The sequence below is a fragment of the Oreochromis niloticus genome, linkage group LG16, assembly GCF_001858045.2.
Source record: "Oreochromis niloticus isolate F11D_XX linkage group LG16, O_niloticus_UMD_NMBU, whole genome shotgun sequence".
Taxonomy (NCBI): Eukaryota; Metazoa; Chordata; class Actinopteri; order Cichliformes; family Cichlidae; genus Oreochromis; species Oreochromis niloticus.
In genome coordinates, this window is record NC_031987.2 from 5,655,010 (window position 1) to 5,675,082 (window position 20,073).

The following is a 20,073-nucleotide window of genomic DNA, read 5'->3' on the forward strand; positions in this document are numbered from 1 at the left end:
GAGAAAATAAGACAAACTTTTCAAACCACAGATAATGAAAAAGTAAAAGAATTATTGCATGCTACAAGAGGTTGAAGGCAGACAGTGTTTGTTTGGTAAGGCTGAGGAGTAACTAGCATGCAGACCTCCCCAGTAGATGTCTGCTTAGTCACTAGAGAGGTCAGCAAGATAAGGATCCAGAGCAAGACAAGATCCTGTCTGTAAGCTGGACAGTAAAGCAGCATTAGCAGGAAATCTAGTGCATTATACGGTCTGTGGCTCTGTCTGGCTTCAACACTACGCAGAGCATCAGTCTCATGCATGTCTGATGGTTACATGGATACTGTGTCACTAGTAGTATTGGGTGTAACTTTTTACAAAGTAAAATGATAGAGTACTCAGATTACCTTTTTGTTCTATTGTTAATGACAAAAAATACAGTTAAAATGTTACAGCACTTCCTTTCATTGCCACAAAAAAGAAAGCTCAGACACATTTGCAATATTTGGGGCAGTTTTATGGTTGTCAGTGCACATGCTAAGGATTTTATAAGGTATTTTCCTGTCCTGAGGTGTTAATAATTGCATGTGAGCTGCTAAGAGGCTCTATAACACATTTTGAATCCTAGCTCCATAACAAGGAGGAGAATCATGTCGGTACTACACCTCCAAATCTAGCTTTGAGATTGACTATGTGCACGAGAAAATGCTAACTTCCTGGTTTGAGGCCGGATGTGGGGTTGCACATTTCCAGTACCTTTACTTTGCGGTAAATCGCTACTGCGAAGATATACTCCAAAATCATGTCCAAAACTTGAAAACGGAAAGATTGCGTTAAGTTCCAAAGAGCAGAAGGTGGGAACACTCACCACTGTTGTGTCACAAAAAAATCTAATGATAGATTTTGACGTTTAACCACTTAAGCCCCACGTCTCCGGTACCGGGGGCAAAAAGGAGGAGATCACGTTTAATCGGTTATAACGCGGGTTGAGAAATATAAGTCCAGACATGTGTGGTATCCACAGAAACCTCATAATCTCAGCTAAAATGTCATATAAACCATTTCTACAACCACCAAACACACCGAAAATAAGCCGCGATTAAACGAGCAGTTACGTAAATGCGCAGAAGTCCGCTAAACAAACAAAACCGAACGAGAAATTCTTCAGACTTCATGTAAGTAACCGATTAAAGATAGGCTGGTTAGCTCCCAGAGCTATCACTGACTCCACACACAAAGTTTCACCACGATCAGACCAAAATTCACTGAATTAGCCGCAAAAGAAGACCACAAAAACACACAGCGGCGCAAATGCTCTAAGACAGAAATTGGCTTACCGTCCAGATTATTTTCGCCGGTAGCCGGTAACCACGTGATTGACGTTTAAAGAGTTTAGATCGATCGGTTGTTTGCATCACTCAACACAAGCAGAACTGCATCACTGCAGCATAAGACACATCGTCCACATTCAGAAGCACATCTCTGTATAGTGACTGGTCTTATTCTTTAAACAGGCAAATGTTCAGCATTCAAACTACAGATGAACAACAGTCACAGATGTTTCCCGTTATGTCCACACCTACACAGCATGTTAACAAACCGTGAAAAAAGCCACACAAAAAATGAACGATTGCTGGTGAGGGTTTCTATACATTAGTATGTATGAAGGGTATGTTGTGACTTACCTTCTAAATTAAAAAGTGCAGTACTGGATGTCCACGATGTCCACGCATCAAAAAATAAAATTGGCTACTTGATTTCACCCATCGCTGGTTATTTTTTGAACATAACACCCGCAATAAACGAGGGACAGCTGAGAAATATAACATTTGAATCCCTTTTCTCTTTTGCTCTGAGGCATGGGGGCAAAATATCGACAAGTCCATGAACATCATTTACAGTTATATTGGGTAAATGACCAAGACATCTATAGAAATGTAAATCGACGCTTAATTCATTCATTTGGTTAACTTCTTTTGGACATTAAACAGGGCGTGAATAGGACACCGGAAACAAAGCTCCCCACAGGAGTTTTTGCACCGGAAGTAGCATATGCTAACGTGCACATAGTCAATTGGCAAGTCAGTATATTTAGACCATCGGCTGCAAAGGTCTTGAGCCAACCATTGCTCCAGATCACTTAAAAAAAATACAAAAGTCTGACTCTTTGGAAACAAAATATTTAAAAAATGAGAGGTGGCTCAAGACTTTTGTAGAGAATTGTATCACAGACCATTTTAATATCTGTAATCTTGTAATATAATGAATTTTAAATATTACCCTTAGTGGCTTGTAGTCATCCTTCTTGCTAATCTTTCCTAGTGGCCACTCATGGTATTGCAATCCACAAATAATCCCTTACAGCAAACAGAGCTTTTTCCCAGTGGCTATAGTTCCCTATATGTTTAACCAAAGCAACGTTGTGATAATGACCATAACACAGACTACAGACAATAACATATTGTGTTTTTCAATGAGGATCAAGCAATTTGAGACTTTTATTAACCTTGAAAACCAATTAACTACAATAATATGGAGAGATTTTTGGCACAGCTTACGGCAGCCTGGGCTTGACAGTAATAATAGTCATATTTTCACGCTAGAGTAAGTTAGCTAATTGGAAATCCAACAGAAATGGCTGCTGCAGACATTTGCTCAGAGCTGCAGAAAACACAGGGTGGAAGAGGAATGTGAAGCAGTGTAAAGTGGTTGGAAACAAGCTCTCTCAAACAAGAAATCTCTGCACTTAATGTAACAGATTATTTATTAATGATCTTCCATCAAAGCCCCAAGAATTTATTATGAGTTTATATGGCGAAACAAAAACAAAAAAAATCGCTCTATACTCATCTGCTAGTACTCCAGGTTCACCTTTGGAAGACAAACATGCAGCTCTTCCCAGGGACCATTTCCTCTATTGTGTATGCCAGAAGCCCCCTCCCACACACTAAATCAAGAAGCTTGTATCACTCACAGTTTGTTTAGCTCACACAAACATGGAAGACCCTTAGAAACCATGCAGCCCTTTCCTTCTATCCTTCGCAAAGTGCTGCAGTTCAAAATGCCAATCACTACACAGCAACAAAGCCGTCCTGAAGCTGCTCCCGACAACATTAGGCTGCGACACGTCCCATCAGGCACCTCAATTTAAACTGGAGACGAGAAATACATTTACCCTTCATAATGTATGAGTGGAAAAATTACCTCAAAAGGTTTCATATCCCTGAAACTGAATCCAGAATCTGAGGGGAGTGCTGCATATGTACATCACTGTGCTTTTGTGTAATACGATAGCTTCAGTCTTGAGTGAGCAGGGAAGAAAATATATAATATATAAAAGAGGTGGTGACTCAGTTTGAAACATGATAGGGAATCAATTTGAATACATCTGACAGACAGCGAAAGGTGCTGCAAGAAACCAGTGGTCATGAAGGTTTTTATAGAGGTCTGAGAGGTCTGCAGTGTCCCCAACAGGACGAGGAAGATAACAGAGGAATCGATCAGGAGCTGTGTCCTGGTGATTTATGAGGGGTGACGTTTTACGAGAATCATCATTACGCTTGTGACTGTGAATCGGATGGCCTTTGCACTCACCAGAGAAGGTCACCTGGGGTTTACAGGATGAATTCTTCACAAAAAGCTCCAGTTTCAACACACATTTAATCACTACAAAAAGGCCACATGAAAGCTTTTTCTAAGGCCTGAAGAAATCTCTTTTTCATGGTTCTCCATATGAATCGGCTACACTGCGAATGAGCTGCCACTGGCACAGCTTTCTAAATGCCACGGCTGTAGGAGAAGCTCTGCTATATCATGAAGACTGCAAAGGTTTGGGGAGCTTTGCTGCCAAGATCTTTGTCTCACCCACATTTAATAGTTGCTTTCTAGACGTGGGCAGTAAACACTCAGCATGGGTTAAATGTGATGAGCTGCATGACACTCCCATTGCACAATCAGCTCATGAATTTGGTGTAGGCCCGAGCCGCTGGAAGATGTCAGAGCAAAATGGCCTCAAAGACTCATTAGACAGCCCTGCCAACTGGCAGCTTCGATACGTTCACTGTCCAAAGTGTCTTGACGGCCGACATGCATGGACAGGAAAGCAGATCCACTGTTTTACTAGACTTACTTCCTGGCATTTCTCAACATTATTTTACCTTTCCTATACTTAAGAATAAACATGTTCATATAATGTAAACTTGAACATTTAACATTTAACTAGGTGTGACATTCAGGGTGGAGCACTGGAGTAATGGGCTGTTTTTGTTTTTGAGGTGTGCGTGACAAATCTGAACATCTGTGAGATCATCATAGAGACAGCAAAGCAGAAAATAACTAGTGCTGCTATATTTCTGCTAAATATTTCTCTGATTTTTCTTGAAAACTGTTAAATAATGTTAATGCACTTTAGTTAAAGTAATTTCTGACATGCAACTAGTAAAAGAAGTTCCTTCAAAGTAAAAGCCCTGGTTTTGTACAAAATAATCCAAAGTTAAAGCACTTTTTAGTCATTTTTAATTAGAAATTTCTGTTTCTGTTGTTTATGTTAGCCCTTTTATGAAATATTAATCACTGTTCATCTTGAAATGAGATCTAAAAATGTGTTTATTCCAAGAAGAAGAAGTTAACTTTGGTCCAAACATGTGCTTTGAAATGACTTTTTCTGCATCTTAAACTTATCACATTTTAAATGATCTGAAGTGACCAAAGCAACTTACTTAATATTTAACTGAATTCTTTTAGTTTTCCAAACATCCTCTTTCATTGGTCGTGGAGATTTCAAATACTTAAGGCTTGAGTTGAAATTGCACGTTTAAAAGCAAAACAGCAAATAAAATCGGCACATAAAATCTTTTGGCTCAACTTTTTGAATGAATTCAACTGCTGTTATTTCCCAATCACCATAACAAAAGTGCTAAATTACGCTAAACAATATTTAATAAACACAAGAAGTCATCTGAGAATACTCCACCTCGACATTGCAAAACCCACGGAGTTTAAACATATCCAGAAACTCTGCTGTGAAAAACCCAATCAGCTTCAGATTGGGAGTTACCTCTGCTCTGTCACCTCCCTTGTAATGACTCCAATGCATCTTTCCTCAGCAGAATATAGTCCGCCAATTGTGGCCATCGTCATCACATCCTCCTCCTACACACCACCATCATCACAACCATCATTCATCATCATCATCCCTTTCACTGTCCAGCCCACAAACTTCCAACATGTCCAAATCTGCCCCTTATGTAACCATGCAGATGATTTAGCAACCAGTGGCCATCGCTTACATCAAAGCCTCGGTGCTGAATGGAGCTGAGTCTTCTTATTCCGTTTAATCAATGTTAAAAAAACAAAAAACAAAAAACGTCTGACTACGTCTCATCCCTTCCTATGAGGTATCAGTCATTAGTAGATGTATAAATTAGATGTCAAATCGAATGTATGCATCTTAAAATTTAACCTCTGAATTCATTTACTAACAGTGTTATAATTTCTGCACGCGTGAAAAGATCCTACAACCACCTGAAAACGGGACAGGGGTGAGCGCGAATGTCTCATTAGACGGAACGAAGATATAAATTTATTAGAAATAATCACGCACGACGCGTTTTGGTGACCTAACGGTGTCCAAAGCGCACAAACAAAGCCGTTTCTTTATTTTCTTCCTACACCTCGACATTTCTCACATTCAGCTCGTGACAGAGGGACAATGCGGCTCAAACGGATGCTCATCGTTCAGAGTGGGCTCAGCCATTCTATAAGTGCATGTTCCCCGGCTCCCTCCGTGCACATACAGCTGAAATGTCCTGGATAAACCAACAGAATGCCCTGTCACCTCTGCGCTAATTGTATTCGACGTGACTGCGGCTCAAATTGCCTACAAAACATGGAAGAGACACAGCGCTTAGACCGCAATTCACACTCCACTGTAGAGCGTCCTACCACAGAGTAAAATCCAACCGGAGCGCAGGGGCAGGAACCGCAAAAAACTCTCAGAGCAGTCCCCCAAAGCGTCTTCTCTTCCTCGGCTTCAGCGCAGAGAACTGGACACGGCGGACCTCCGGCGCTCAATGAGCGCAGCTCAGACGGCTGTCAGGTTGACGTTGGAAGGCAACCCACTACTTCCTGTTACATCACACTGTAGGCTACAGCTGAGGACCTGCGATCTGTGGCGAGCTCGGCACAGTGCAGGATGATGTGCCCCTTTAACTCCTACACGCTAATGCAGGCTTGTATACACAGTTTGTGTTATCAAAGAGCGTTTTTGCTCATGGGCACTTCACCGGGGAAACGGTTTTGTGCATTTTGAGTGATCTTTTCGATCCAGGCCTGCAGAAACAATGAAAGAGATCATTTTAAACAGAGAAACATTAAAATCATACGTCTGAGCTTCCTTTTTGTTAATTTTCTTCTTTCATGGCTGGGTTAAGACATCGGCTTATATTTTAATTTACTTCTACCTGTGACATATAATTGTGCATGTAACATATATGCATGTACATAAACATATATGCACTGGTAAAATGACATGCCAGGGGAATAGGGATGGGTATCCTTTAGGTTTTATGAGATACCGGTGCCAAACCGGTACTTTTGAAACGGTGCCGGTGCTTAAACGGTGCTCAAACCGGTGCTTAAAGAATGGAGAACACAAAATTGGTCCAAAAACCTCTCATGTTTAACTGTTTTTTTGTAAAAAGATAACAATGTTAGCCTTTTCTGCAGCTATAGGGCATATATGGTCTCACTCTTGGCTGGAAGCAGTGCTTAAACAATGGAAAAAACACAAACTTTGTCCAAAAACCTCTCATGTTTAACTGTTTTCCACTTTTTCTTTGGTCATTTTAGCCTTTTTGGCCAGGGTGAAGGGAGTATCTGCCATCAAACAAGAAGACGCATGTAACTACAACGGTGTTTGCTAGTTCACCTTACATGCATTAATGTAATAATGTGGTTAGCGTACTCAACGTTAATTACACACGAACAACATGAAGCTACTCACGCAGAGAAGAACGGCTGCTGCTGCCATCATCATCCTCATCATTTCTGCTACACTGACAGGGCTAGGGGCCAGGACTCTACTCTTCGGGTTTTTGGGGGATGTTGCTAACTTCGGGTCCGATAACAGGCACCACACCCGCAGTAGATGTGCACGGTGTGAGGTCTCGCAGCAAGCTATCAAACACAGCGCATTTCTCGGCTTTAAAAAAACCCGCTATGCATGGCCAGGTGTTTCATCAGATTTGAGGTGTTACCTCCTTTGACAGTATCACAGTATCAGCTTAAAGCACTTGTTGCAGGCTGCTGAGTTTGCATCTTCTGCTGCGAAGTACAGCCAGACCTTTGACACTTCGCCTTGGGCATTTTTAATCTGTATCTCTGCTCTAAAAGAATTTACGTACCTGGCCCCGCCTACTATCCTCGGAAACGTAAAATGATTGGCTAGAATTGGCTCAGGAAAAAAAAAGCACCGAAATAAAGCACCGAAATGTGCGCTGCTTTTCGGTCTGGTTACTACCATTTATGTCAGAACCGGTCCCATCATGGCACCGGACACCGGTACCCATCCCTACAGGGGAATGTGTTTTTCTTGACAGGCCACATATATACATCAACACTTTCTAGTAAAGTAAGATACAAACAAACAGTATTCCACTGTGGGATCTGACATATGATGAGGAGTTATTGTATTATAAGCTAGAAATAGAGGTAAAAACATAATCTCATTAGCATTTACTTATAGATGTTTTTCTGTCAACGTGATGAATGCTTTACTAATTCTTCTTTATGTAGAATGAGCCCCTTTTATTCATAGGAGGCTGGATTTTCTGTAGAGTACAGGGAATTGCTCTGTGAGATTATTATTGGAACACGGTGTCAAAGTGGATTTACACACTCAGAATTCAGTTGATATTGAGTGATTTCAGCCACAGCGAGGGTCACCGCCAGCTGGTAAAGCACATAAACAGAGGCGTAACAGACTGAGGAAATATCTGAACCCTTGATCCTGCACTGATGGGATGTTGTGTCTCTGTTATGCTGTTGGACTCACTTTGCTTGCATGATTTGGATCCACTTTTCATTTTAGAGGAAAAAGACTCTTACAAAGTTCTTGGACCACTCTAATCCCACTGTGATATTTCTATCGTCGATGGGATCGATGTATTCCAGCAGCTAACTATTATACGACGATTGTTTACAGGTTCATCAGAGTTTCTTCACTCAAAACAGCAGAAAGTTACAGCCTATAAAACTAAACCTATATCAGGTGATTCGTTTCAGTGGGTTTGTCACTATAGAGAACCTCTTTCACATGAGATGCAGTGATTTGACATTTTGAAATTATTGTATTGTGCAGCTTTATGTAAGCATTTATTACAGACTTGAATAAAATGCCCCAGAAAAGTAATCAAAAACAAAACAGAGGCCAAGTCTTGAAAACTACCCAGATGCCACTGAAAATATGCAGGCTGTGGATTCTGCACTGCAACAGAGGTAACCTAGAAGGATGCTTAAAAAAAATTCACCCCCACCCTGCACAACAATAACAGACAACAACATAAAGCTGATAGTTCAGTTGACAATTCTTGCAACTCTACATGATTTCTGTTGGCTTATTAAGAGTTCTGAAGGCCATTGTGCTATTCTTTGTTTTCCAGTGTAAAACTTTGGACTTGTCACACACACTAAAAGAGATGGAAAGAGAGCAAATAAACCCAAAACACAATAGGATTGTTGAAATGTATTATATAAGCTCTTACAGTCCCATCCATTACAGCCATGTACAGTAAACAACACACTGCATTGGCTGCTGCTCACAAACTTCTTTCTTTACACAACACTGCCCCCTTCTGGCTTTTCCTACCAACAACATTCCAAAGCTTGAAGACATTGATTTAAAGTCATAAAAAAATCAATAACAAACAACAATGCAGTCATTATCCTGTTCACAATGATTTACAGCTGTGATGGTTTCTTGATTGTGGATTTGCTTGAAAAAATTTAATTCTGGGAGAAGAATTGTGCACAACTTTAATGCCGTCATTCAAATTGAAGAGAAATTATATCAACACCACAGCAGAACAGTATCAGCCGCTGTACATACACAGTAAATATGCATTAGATGTATTCCCATTAAGGCTATAGTGAGAAGTTTAAATCGAAACGATAATATCTGGTCGTAAAAATAGAAAGACATAAAATATGTATACATATGATAACTGCAGTGCAAAGCATTAGTGCCCAGAGCATGAACATCAGCCAAACAAATGTGTTTTTTGTCAATAAGCCATAGAAACGATGCGAATAATAAGATTCAGTCATTGAAAATCCAATTTAGGTACTTAAATCATTTTTACACAAGAGCTGGTATCCCAAGCCAAGTGTGCCACAGAAGAATATGAGATGCTGCCTGACGTACAACGACACCATCAGAGCGCATCGTTCTCAGTAGCACTGTGTAGCAGTTATTTCAAAATCTGCTTGTGGGATGTTATATTTTTTCCATAAATTCTGATGTAAATCCTGCAATTTTGAAACATTACTTTAAGTATCCCCACTTTATTTGACTATAAAGCCTAATAATAATGCGAAATATTAAAAAATAAACCCCTGCTGTTAATATGATGCCTGCATTTAAACTAATAATGCAGTGAAAAGTACTGGTTGAACATTTGGTGGAAAGCTTTTAAATTCAGGACTGCCTGAAGGCTTTCATGTTGCAGCTTTATCCTTTTCAGTTTGATGATGTATGTGACACAACTCATTAGGTTCATGACACTGGCTCGCACAGATCAAGCTCAAACCAAATTTTTTTCCTGACTGCGCTATTGAAAACACGACTATCCTGCTGCGATATCAAAGCTCATCTGTCTCTGTGTTTCTTGTGTCTCTGTGTGTCGCTCAATTTGAATGTTTTGTAATGAAAGGCAGAAATATTATTCTTTGATGCTATGCTTGCCCTTTTCTGAGTAAGTTATTATTGAAAAAACATCATAAAGACATGATCATCATGTATACACTATAGCCTGTTCAGTATGTTTCATTCATGTAAGGCAGCTCTTCATTAAAGGTCATGGCAGCAGCAGTCTCAGCGGCAAAGAGACACACACAGACAAGCAAACAGGATAAAGCTCTTTATGATATTTCTCAGTGGCAAACTCTGTTTGTTTTTATGAAGCTTTTTCTTTTTAATAAAATTTAATCCTCTGAAACGTTTGCCCCCATTTGTTTCTTTTCAGGGTCCAATCACTATTCTCCATCCTCATCTAGGACGTTAGGACGTCATCTCTCTTTGGTGTCACTTTTAGCTTCATTAGTCACACTTTTTCCTTCAAAAAGTCACTCCCCCTTATTTCAAAATGTGTTCGATTTCAGTAAGAAAGAGCTGATCTGTGACAATCCCCTTGTTGATATTCTTCCTTCTCTATTTTCTTTGTTACTTTGGCTTTTTTCATGCTGTCACAAGTCGGCAATCCTACCCGGTTGATCTACTATGCCTTTAGTTCCATTACAATCTCTTGTAATCTACTCCTGCTCCTCCCCATCTCCACCAGCGTGGGTTGTCCTTGAGCTTGATCCAAATTCTCCATCAGCGTCATCATCATCTGCTTACTCTCGCCTACCACCACCAGTATCTAGACCACAGGGGGATCCCGCAGTCTTTTCTTCTAATGATCTCGCTTTAATGAACATCATTTTACATGCAGATTCTAAATGATGACTCCGAACTGCACAGTGCAGCGCAGGCTTAGTTTCATGTGTCTGACCAAAAATAAAATTAACAGAGTTTTTATTGACAAAAACCTCAGATTATTCCTGGAATGAATAAACATATTTCAACAAGTCAAGAAAGTCATATTGCTAAGAGGAGCAATGATGTCAAAGGGTTGAGGCAGACTTGGCTGCACAGCAGAAAAATCAAAACAAAATAAAACCAAAAAAACATGCATAAAGCTAAAAAAACAAAAAACAAACATATATTGGCATAAATACAGCTGACAGCAGAGTAGAATCTCACGCAGAGTCGAGTGTTCTCCTTGAGTGATTAAGAATGTTGTGCAAGTTTTTCCTCTTTACTCGGATCGTCATCCTCTTCCTATGACCTTCAACATAAACCACAAAATGTCTTCATATTAGATTTTTAGACAACAAATTAAAAAGAAATGAATTGAATAAGTATGCCCTTAATGGTACACCAAACTTTGGAACTGATCAGTTCCAGATTGTCCTGTCTTCCTCCGATCACCCTGGGTCTTAACCTGGTTCTGCTGGAGGTTTCTACCTGTTAAAAAGGAGGTTTTCCTTCCCACTGTCACCAAGTGCTTGCTCATAGGAGGATGGTTGATTGTTGGGGGTTTTCTTTGTATTATTGTAGGTTTATTACCAGCATAAGTGCCTTCAGGTGACTGCTGTTGTGATTTGGCAGTATATAAATCAACTAAACTGAACTGAATTGAATTAAAATGAATCTCTTAAAATAATCCTACCCTTTCTGATGCATTTGTGGAAGCAGTGTCTCCGGGTTACGAAGTTGTTTTCATTCCCTCCACAGCCGCTGTAGGAAAATGACTGGCATCGCTTTTTTTCTGGAATGTATGCATATCTCTTCTCTGAACCACTACATGTCCCCTTGTCCACAGGTCTGAAGCAAAACTCTGAAAGAGTGAAGTTTGTAAATCACAAGAAATGGCAAACAACCAACTTTCATTTCATCCCTAATGTTACATAGTTCTTTGATTCAATTAGATATATGTTAGTTTTATTAGAGAGCTAAGACATAGGCTGCAGATACCACAAAGCTGAGGAAGATGAGTGATTCCTGTTTGCATCCACCTTAACTTTGAACTCCACAGGAGTTTCTGTACTGTTGCATTAGGCTTCATCCTCCTGAAACTGATTTTGACCGACATATGCAGGCTGAGAGTGGAAGTTGTCATCACAAGGCTGTGTACTCTATCCTCAATGATTTATTCTGTAGCTTTCTGCTGGGTGAGAGTAGGGTCATATTCCATATTCTGACTGGAGACCCATGAGCAATGACTCTTTTTCACTACTGATGAACACTTATTTTCACTGACAAAGTGACTTTAAAGGTTCAGCATCTATCTCAGTATTTAACTTGCTAGGGTCAGTGAAAACAATGAGAAAAATAGCTAAACGTCAATTCTAACATGACATTACCGATGTTGCAAGCAGTAGCAGAGTATATGATCATCATAACTTCAGAGATGTGATACCAGAGGTAATGTCACACTGCAGAGAAATCCAGGATAAACCACAAAATGTGAGCATTTTGTTCAGGGTGAAACTACAGTGCAAAATGAACAAAGCCTAAAATCTGAAAACAACTGCAGAAGCACAAAAGAGCACAGGAGGGCTTGCAGGAAACAATGACAAAAGAAAGACAATAGGACAATATATACACAGAGGCAGGACTATTTATACACACACAGGTGGGGAGCAAGGCATAGGTGACACAATTAACACAGGTGAGAATCCAGGGTCAGCTAAGACAAAAAGTAAAACTAACTCAGCGTACAAAATTACTATTATCATTATTATTATTATTATTATTATTAAAAAAAAAAAAACCTTTAAACCTCCAAGACCCATTCTAAACACAGAGATGAGACTTGCATTATGCATGAAGATCGATATAGGAGAACACTACAGGACAAAGGAATAAACAGAAAGACAAGAAGGCTAAGAATGGCCTGGAATTGCTTACACTGAGGGAATTAGACATGAAAAAGCACTAATTATAAACGATAAATAATAACACAATCAGAGCTAATACTCAAAAATGACTCATTTGGTAATGAAATCAGCCTAACAATAAAAACTTCAGACACTGGGCCTGAAACCCAAATTCAGATATACTGGCTAAGAATTTAAACCCTTAAATTACCATAAAGCCTCAGTCTTTTAGGCAAAGAGTTAATATATAAGAATTATTCCACCACTGTGTTAAACTTCCAAAGAAAATATAGTATGACAAGCTGTTCTCACACATAAATAGACAATGTTGGTAGAACCGGGCATTGTTCATATTGTCCTTTCTCACATGTAGGACACAAAAGATGCTCCTGAGAGTTTGCAAAACACAGCATAAATGACACCCACGCACCACCTATGAATTCATCAGTTATCTGCAATAATATGTTCACATGGGCACAAACAGACATCACAAAGACTTTGTATTCTGGAGCTGGCAGATTAAAGCTCATTTAATCTCCCATCAAACTGACTTTTGAGTTCTTATACACAGCTGTTAGGTGCCCAAAGTGTTGTTTCATGCCAGTCATTGCACTGTTTGCATTGCAAATTCTCTTTGATGAAAATAATTCCGTGTGTTTGACAGCTGCTTTTTAGAAACATGCTTTTCTGGAAAAACTATGGTGTTCTGTTACTTGTCATGTCCCATGTTACAGTAACAGAGAAACTATAACTGGTGACGGCACAAAGGGTGGGTGCAGGCAACCTGGCAAATATATAAAAGATTTTCACGATGCTATTGGGTTTTATTTTATTTAGCTAAATTTAGCTAAATTTCAAGTTTCTAGTTTTTTTTTATTATTATTGTTATTGATGAGATGATTTTAATGACTTTCTGGCTGGTGGAGCATGAACTGCTTCATGCCTGAAAAAGTCTGAGATCCACAGAGCCAAAGTGTGTGCTTCACTGAGCAGCCACAAGATGTCAGTCTTTGATTTGATTTCTTTGATTTCAACATGGCAACATCTGCTTGGCAGACAGACATCAGCATGCATACCAAATTCTCTCATGCTTCTACCTTTTGTAACTTTGAGAGTCAAACTCAATTCATCGTAGTAGTGAACTGTGATATTAAACATGACCAAAACCTACTTTCTAAATCTGTCTTTTAAAGACCTGATTAATTAACTGAAATCACAGGAAGTTTAACATTCATACCAACTTTATTTCTCAGAGACACTTTATTACATCCCCAAGTTTGTTTGGTTTTTTTATGAAAGAATTACCCTCAAAAAGAATAAGACTGATTCCACGGTGGAACTATAGAGGCCAACTTATCCTGAATCTCTTCCACTCAATATTTTTGACAACAGTGAAATTGAATTCTTAGAATTATAACTCTTTGAATGAGTTGAGGGCGATGGGAGCCGAGCCAGGGTCTCCCAGTTCTTTCCTGCAAGCCGTACAAAACAGCCTTGCAACAGGACAGCTGTGATTTATGCTCCCACACTGCGAATACACCGAAAATTAGTGAGTGGGAAAGTAACAAACGGGTTGTGGGAAGAGGACACTGATGCACTCTGTTTCTGCCCTTTGCTTTTCACAACAAAAGCAATTCTGCAAGCTGTCTACCATCTATGCATCACTGCACCTTGACAATTTCTTTTCTTCTTTTTATAACAAAAAAGTTTTTGGCAGCACAAACTGCTCTAGTTAATAAATGGCCTGGAATTGCTTACTTTCAGGTCTGAGCATATTTCAGAATTCAACAATGACTGGTTGTTACTCTGAGGACAAGATGAGTGATTTAATCATGCCTCGCAACCATTAATCTATCCCACATGTCTAATACTCTGTGTAATAAATGAAAACTATGTGCACTGTTTCTGGCTTTGTGCTTCATTGTCTGACTGTATCTTAGTCGCAGAGCTTTTCACAGTTTTCTCACTGATCAAGTTTAATTCAAAAGTGAAATCAGCTACACAGCAGGCTGATTTTATTGAGACCACATTTTTGACTCATGTTACTTGGCTTTTTGGTACTAACATTGAGTAAAATCCTGGCTGTTCTCAGAAATGTAGCCTCTGTGTTTATGGAGTTACGGAGAATAGTAACCTAACAACCAATTTGCATGAATAAAATCAAATTAGCCTTAATTCTAAATGGTACATCCAAGATTTCTCATTGAGTTCCCCTTAAAAGCGTGGAATTTTCTTACCGTTTGTCTCTGGATTTGTGTCATTCCTTTGCACCAAAGGTTCATTTGCAATTTGTTCCCCTGAAATACAACAATATGGGAAGCCATCAATCAGTCAGTGAATAAATTTGCTTCCTTTGCTAGACTCAGTTGTGATCATTAATGCAAATTTTGCACCTGTGCATAAAACAGAGAACTGCAACAGGGAAGTGATTACATAAAGACTGGAATTAGCTTACTTGCGTCTTTATAAAATTAAAAAAATTGGTACTCTAAAGCTTTAATTAACTAATGACATGCATATGTAACTACTTATTACTGAATAGCAATTTGTCCATCTGTGCAGTATTTACAGATTTTTGGACATGTTGTTTCCTTCTGCTTCCAGTCATGCCAACATAGGCTGAATGCCTCCATCAATTGCTCATCTCATTCTGGCTTTTACGGTTTGTTTTTTTTATCCCAGTTGCAAGGGGAATGATGCCATGAGTAATAATTATATTTACCAGTTACTTAAGACACAGAATATTATAGAGAGAGGCAATGTTGAGATGGTTTGAATATATGTGCAGATAGTAGAAGGGGAACAGGAAGACCACAGAGACGATTCAAGGATGTGGTAAAGGAGGACATGCAGAAGGCTGGTGTGACAGAGGAGGATGCTGAGGATATGGTGAGATGGAGGAAGTTGACCTGATGTGATGACACTAAAAGGGAACAGTTGAAAGATGTTCTTTACCAGTCTCGACGGTTGGCTGAACAACGTCTTTTCTTGGAGAAGGAGATTCTGGTGCTGTGGTAGGGTTCGCAATATTGACACATACAAAAAAGAAAAGCAACATCTGAGAACACGTGTCTCGACTACTATCCACAGAACATCAGTCCTGCTGTATTTATCTCAAAAAGTTGATTCTGTTCATCTGGACATGACGTTTCTGCTCCTGAAAACACCAGATGAACAGAATCAACTTTCTGGGATTTTTTTACCTGGATGATTGAGCATGCATCAAGACCTACTATAGTTGGAACAAATTTCATTATATCCCCCTGATCAATCATAATTAAAGCAAGTTTAATTCCATTAGCATCAGCTGGGAAAAGGTGTTGGTTTGCAAACATTTCGTCTATAAATGAAACCAAACATTCGTCTGTGTGGAATTAAATCGATTCTCTCTACAGCACGGTCTTTTGGCAGAACTGGTCACAGCCGAGCGGCTTGCTCGTTATTTTCCTCAAAATTTCAATATCTAAACGACTTATGCCTAAAGTCTGGTATAATTGAGTATGCTTTGGTCACTTTAAAACCATTTAAATGCTAAATCAAGGTGGAATGTGATTTCACGGTCAGCTAAAATTCATCACAAAGTTAATTTTCAGAGGTAGAATTATTTTGATTATGTCTCCTCACTGAAATGGGTTTTCAGTTGATGCACAGCAAATGCCATGTTTCCAATAAAAGAAAGGTATTGTGTGTAAATATACACAAAATCCAAATGATTTGCAAGTTATTCAAACCATGTGTTTAATTAAAATCGGTACAAAGACAACATATAACATGCTGAAAATAACGTGGTGATATATAATTTGGTGCCAGCAGAACCTTTCAAAAGAAAACAATTTTTAAAGTAAGTAAAGAAAAGAATGGATTCTCCACTCTGTGAGAGAGAAAAAATAATGTTTCTTTACATGTAATTTTACAGATTCTAACATTATGAAAAGATCAGAGAATTCTCTGTATACAAAGGATGAAGGTCATTAAGCCATAAGGTCCTCACGTAGGACTTCATCAAAAGCAGATATGACTATGGAAGAAATCAGAAAAAGCTTCAAAATAACAGTCAGTGAACAGCATCAGTGAATGCAAGTGCATCCCTACCTGGATTTAGACATTTTGCCTGACACTCAGCCATGGTCCTGAAATTGTTGGCATTGCCAAAACATCCTCCGTAATAGAACTGCTTGCACTCCTGACTCGAGCTGTCAAAGAAGAAGCGTGACACGAGCCCTCGACAGGGACCAGGAGCCTGGGGTAAATGACATGGGTTCTTGTTATCTAAGAAAGTAAAAAAAGGAAGAAGTACAATAAATTCTCTTGAAACTTGTAGTTAGTAAATTGCTGCTAAATAGTAATAATAATAGCATGTGACTTTAATATGTCATATGGTAGGGTGAGGCAAGGTGTTACAGCGGTCTCACTCAAACCCACTGGTGTAACAACCTACACCTTTTTTCACACCTGCAAGCACACATGATTAATAGTAGGTCAGCAATCACCTCTTAACGGACAAACCCCACAAGGGTTTAAATACCTGAGACACCTTTAGGTTTTAGAAATGGATGAGATCAGACTTTAAGAAGTCCAGTCGCTTTTTTTTTTCAAGCTCTTAAAAATGGTTTTAGACATTTCAGTTCATTTTCTGAGTCATGAAAGTTCATAGTTTTGTTCCATATTTGACTCATATCTGAAATATAAAATGCATGACAATGAATTTCATTCATTCATTCTTCATTAAACCAAGTTCCACAGAAGAGCCAAACTGTGTTCAGTATTCCACATCATATAGAGCCACCATCACGTTGTTTGGTAGGATCAATGGTACTTCAGTTTCTTTCATTTTTATTCAGAACATAAAGCTTCAATGACTCTGAAATTGATTTCCTTTAAAAAAAAAAAAAAAGAAAAAAAAGCCAACTGAAACCAGTAAGAAAAAGAAAAAGAATTAAATTCACTACTTCAGTTGGGTTTTCATTTGCTATTAATGTAGTTTAACTGAGTCGCAAATTATTTTCAAAAGTATGCATATCATCCGATAAAGCCAGTGATGGCTTTTTCCTTATATACGTACGAATCAGCCCTTGAGCAGAAAAGTTCAGTGCTATCCAATTAAACATGTCTTTGTGAGAAATGCCAAACAGAAAAAAAGGGGCAGGCACAACACCAAAGACACAGGGAGGGAAGATAAACCTATTCAAAACAGTGCGCAGTACAAGGTGCAGTAAATTGACTGCATGCCATGAACCACTTTGCAATCACTGGGCACTCTGTCTCAGATATCCCACTTTTTGCCTCCCCAGTGGTACAGTGACATTTCTTCTCCAGTCAAGTTTCAGATACAATCCAACAGAAGGCAAAGAGTCAAAATTTCCAGCAAGAACTTCCTTATGTTCCCTTGTCCCTGGTGACCCACATTCCCTCCTCCTGCCAAGACTCAGCCTTCTTTTCTATCGTATCTTTTCTACTTCTTACTTCAGCTCTACCCTTCTCCACTTTTGTTGCATATAATATCACCCTCGAGTGTCGGAGTACTGAGCCCAGGGTCCTACACCTCTAAGCTACAGTTTGATGCTCATCTAAATTCTGAATCTGCTATGGTGTCTTTTTTACTCACAGTATCTCAGTTTTGTTTTATGCTTTACGTCTTTAACTGAAAGCTTATTACTCGGTAATCCAACTAAGGATGCTTATGCATGTGCTCAGCAGTCACCATGTCTTTAATCTGTAATTCCCAACATCTGCAGTATGGACCACTGCAGAGATGGGAGGATGTGGGAACCCTGTTGATTAACTGAATAAGCTGTCACAAAACTTCAAATCATTACACGCAACAGACTAAAGCTTGATTTCGGTCTGAAATCCAATCATGGCTATACTATGAAATGCACCGCTTGCATTAGACTGGCATTGTCAACTAATACAGGTGCAACTCGACAAGCTGTCGATATACTGATCAGCGTGGCTCTTCACAGAGTAGAAAATGTGCCTCTAAGCCCCCTCAGCCCTCAGGCATCCAGTCCATGACTCTTCGTTTATTAAAATATTTCTGCAATTACATCAAATTGTAATTGTGGGATCCTCTAAATGCCTGTTGTGGTGCAAAAGCGCAATCATCAAAGTGTAATCATTATCTTTATCCTCACATCTAAAATGACACTTGTGGTGCATTTTATTCTATGAATATTTATTCCAAAGATTGTTAAGGCAGTGAAAGAAACTAAGTAAACATCTTAAGCCTCACATCAGTGGATTGATAAGTGCAAACATCTGCTGTCATCAACCCACAAATTATTATTTTACATTCTAGTGGAGATCTCACAGTCTCCAAAAAATACTTAATATGCCAGGCTAATTTTCTGAGTAAATTATGCACAAAACAGTCGAATGGTTCATTACAGGGACCGGTGAAGACACTGTTTGAATGGTACTTTAGTCACACACTAGGATGTTCAGATCAGATTTTGTGTTAGTGTTACTTGAATAACAATACGACAACTTGTAGAAGGATTTTAAAAGGTTAGAATATGTGAAAGCAAACTATATTATATTGTCATTAACTTTAAAAAGTACATTTTTGCTTTTGGCTAAGCTTTGTAACTGCATGGTCTAATGAAGGGACAAAAAAAATGACAATGAAGTTACAATCTTTTGCTGAAAAGATTGTTAACAAATTTCATCCTGGCACTTTCATTTCAGTTAGTAAACCTGAATTAACAAAACAAGTCGATCCGATCTCTAAGAATTTATATCAAACTGTTTTTCCAGCACATTTAGTGCAATCTGGGAACCATCAGCCTGCCTGCTTCCTGTGAGTTGGGTAGATAACCAGGCAAGATTTTATCTATATATGAAGAGACATGTTTGTTTGTTTTAATAATGAGGTCACAATTATGAACTGCATCAAGGTGGTCTGAGTGGATGGCGGTCATTGAGCTCACAATACCGATCTGTGGTTCGGGTTAGGCAACGAAAACACTTTGGAGACTGAAGAAGTCTCCTGGATGAGAAACGTTTCTCCCACGCTACGTCCAGATGAGCAGAATCAACTTTGGCTAAGGTTACGAACGGACTGTGGTTTTAAACAAAAGTAAATAACACTTTGTTTCTCAAGTAAGGCGAGCTTTGTTTGTTTCTCCTCTGGTCTTTCCCTGACCTTAACCAAGCACCCTGAGGACCAATCCATAAAGTTATCAGCAGTTATATCGGTAGAAGCATACCTTGTCATCAACACACTACTGATCCATTAGTATTCAGCTGTATACTTATAAATGTTTACTTCAAGTGATATTTTAGCTGCGTGGAAACATAATTGCACAGATAAAGTAAAACAAACAGTCTGAGCTTAAAAACTTCAGCACTCTTTGAAATACTTTTGCCCACCAACAGTTAAATGGACAGACTGAA

General features: G+C 39.0%; 2 protein-coding genes across 4 annotated transcripts in view; both read right to left on the minus strand.

Moving 5' to 3' along the window:
* The window catches only part of LOC100711460 (calcitonin gene-related peptide type 1 receptor), a 32,413-nt gene extending 26,286 nt beyond the window's left edge, over positions 1 to 6,127 (minus strand). Inside the window, exon 1 of one of the 3 annotated variants that reach the window (XM_013270249.3) lies at positions 5,923 to 6,127. Coding sequence is in view for 2 of the 3 variants with exons in the window: in XM_019353204.2 (XP_019208749.1) it covers positions 4,698 to 4,744 (47 nt within the window). In the remaining variant the exon portion in view is untranslated. Of the gene's footprint in view, positions 1 to 4,697; positions 4,932 to 4,951; positions 5,902 to 5,922 lie in introns of those variants that run through there. The other 2 variants (XM_003443247.5, XM_019353204.2) reach the window with 2 other exon arrangements.
* A 2,580-nt stretch (positions 6,128 to 8,707) lies between these two features.
* The window catches only part of tfpia (tissue factor pathway inhibitor a), a 52,143-nt gene continuing 40,777 nt past the window's right edge, over positions 8,708 to 20,073 (minus strand). The window contains exons 3-7 of the mRNA XM_025903868.1: positions 16,771 to 16,947; positions 15,634 to 15,687; positions 14,916 to 14,975; positions 11,469 to 11,636; positions 8,708 to 11,084 (exon numbers count right to left, since the gene is read on the minus strand). Of these exons, the coding sequence (XP_025759653.1) occupies positions 10,996 to 11,084; positions 11,469 to 11,636; positions 14,916 to 14,975; positions 15,634 to 15,687; positions 16,771 to 16,947 (548 nt within the window). The 3' untranslated portion in view covers positions 8,708 to 10,995. The remainder of the gene's footprint in view (positions 11,085 to 11,468; positions 11,637 to 14,915; positions 14,976 to 15,633; positions 15,688 to 16,770; positions 16,948 to 20,073) is intronic.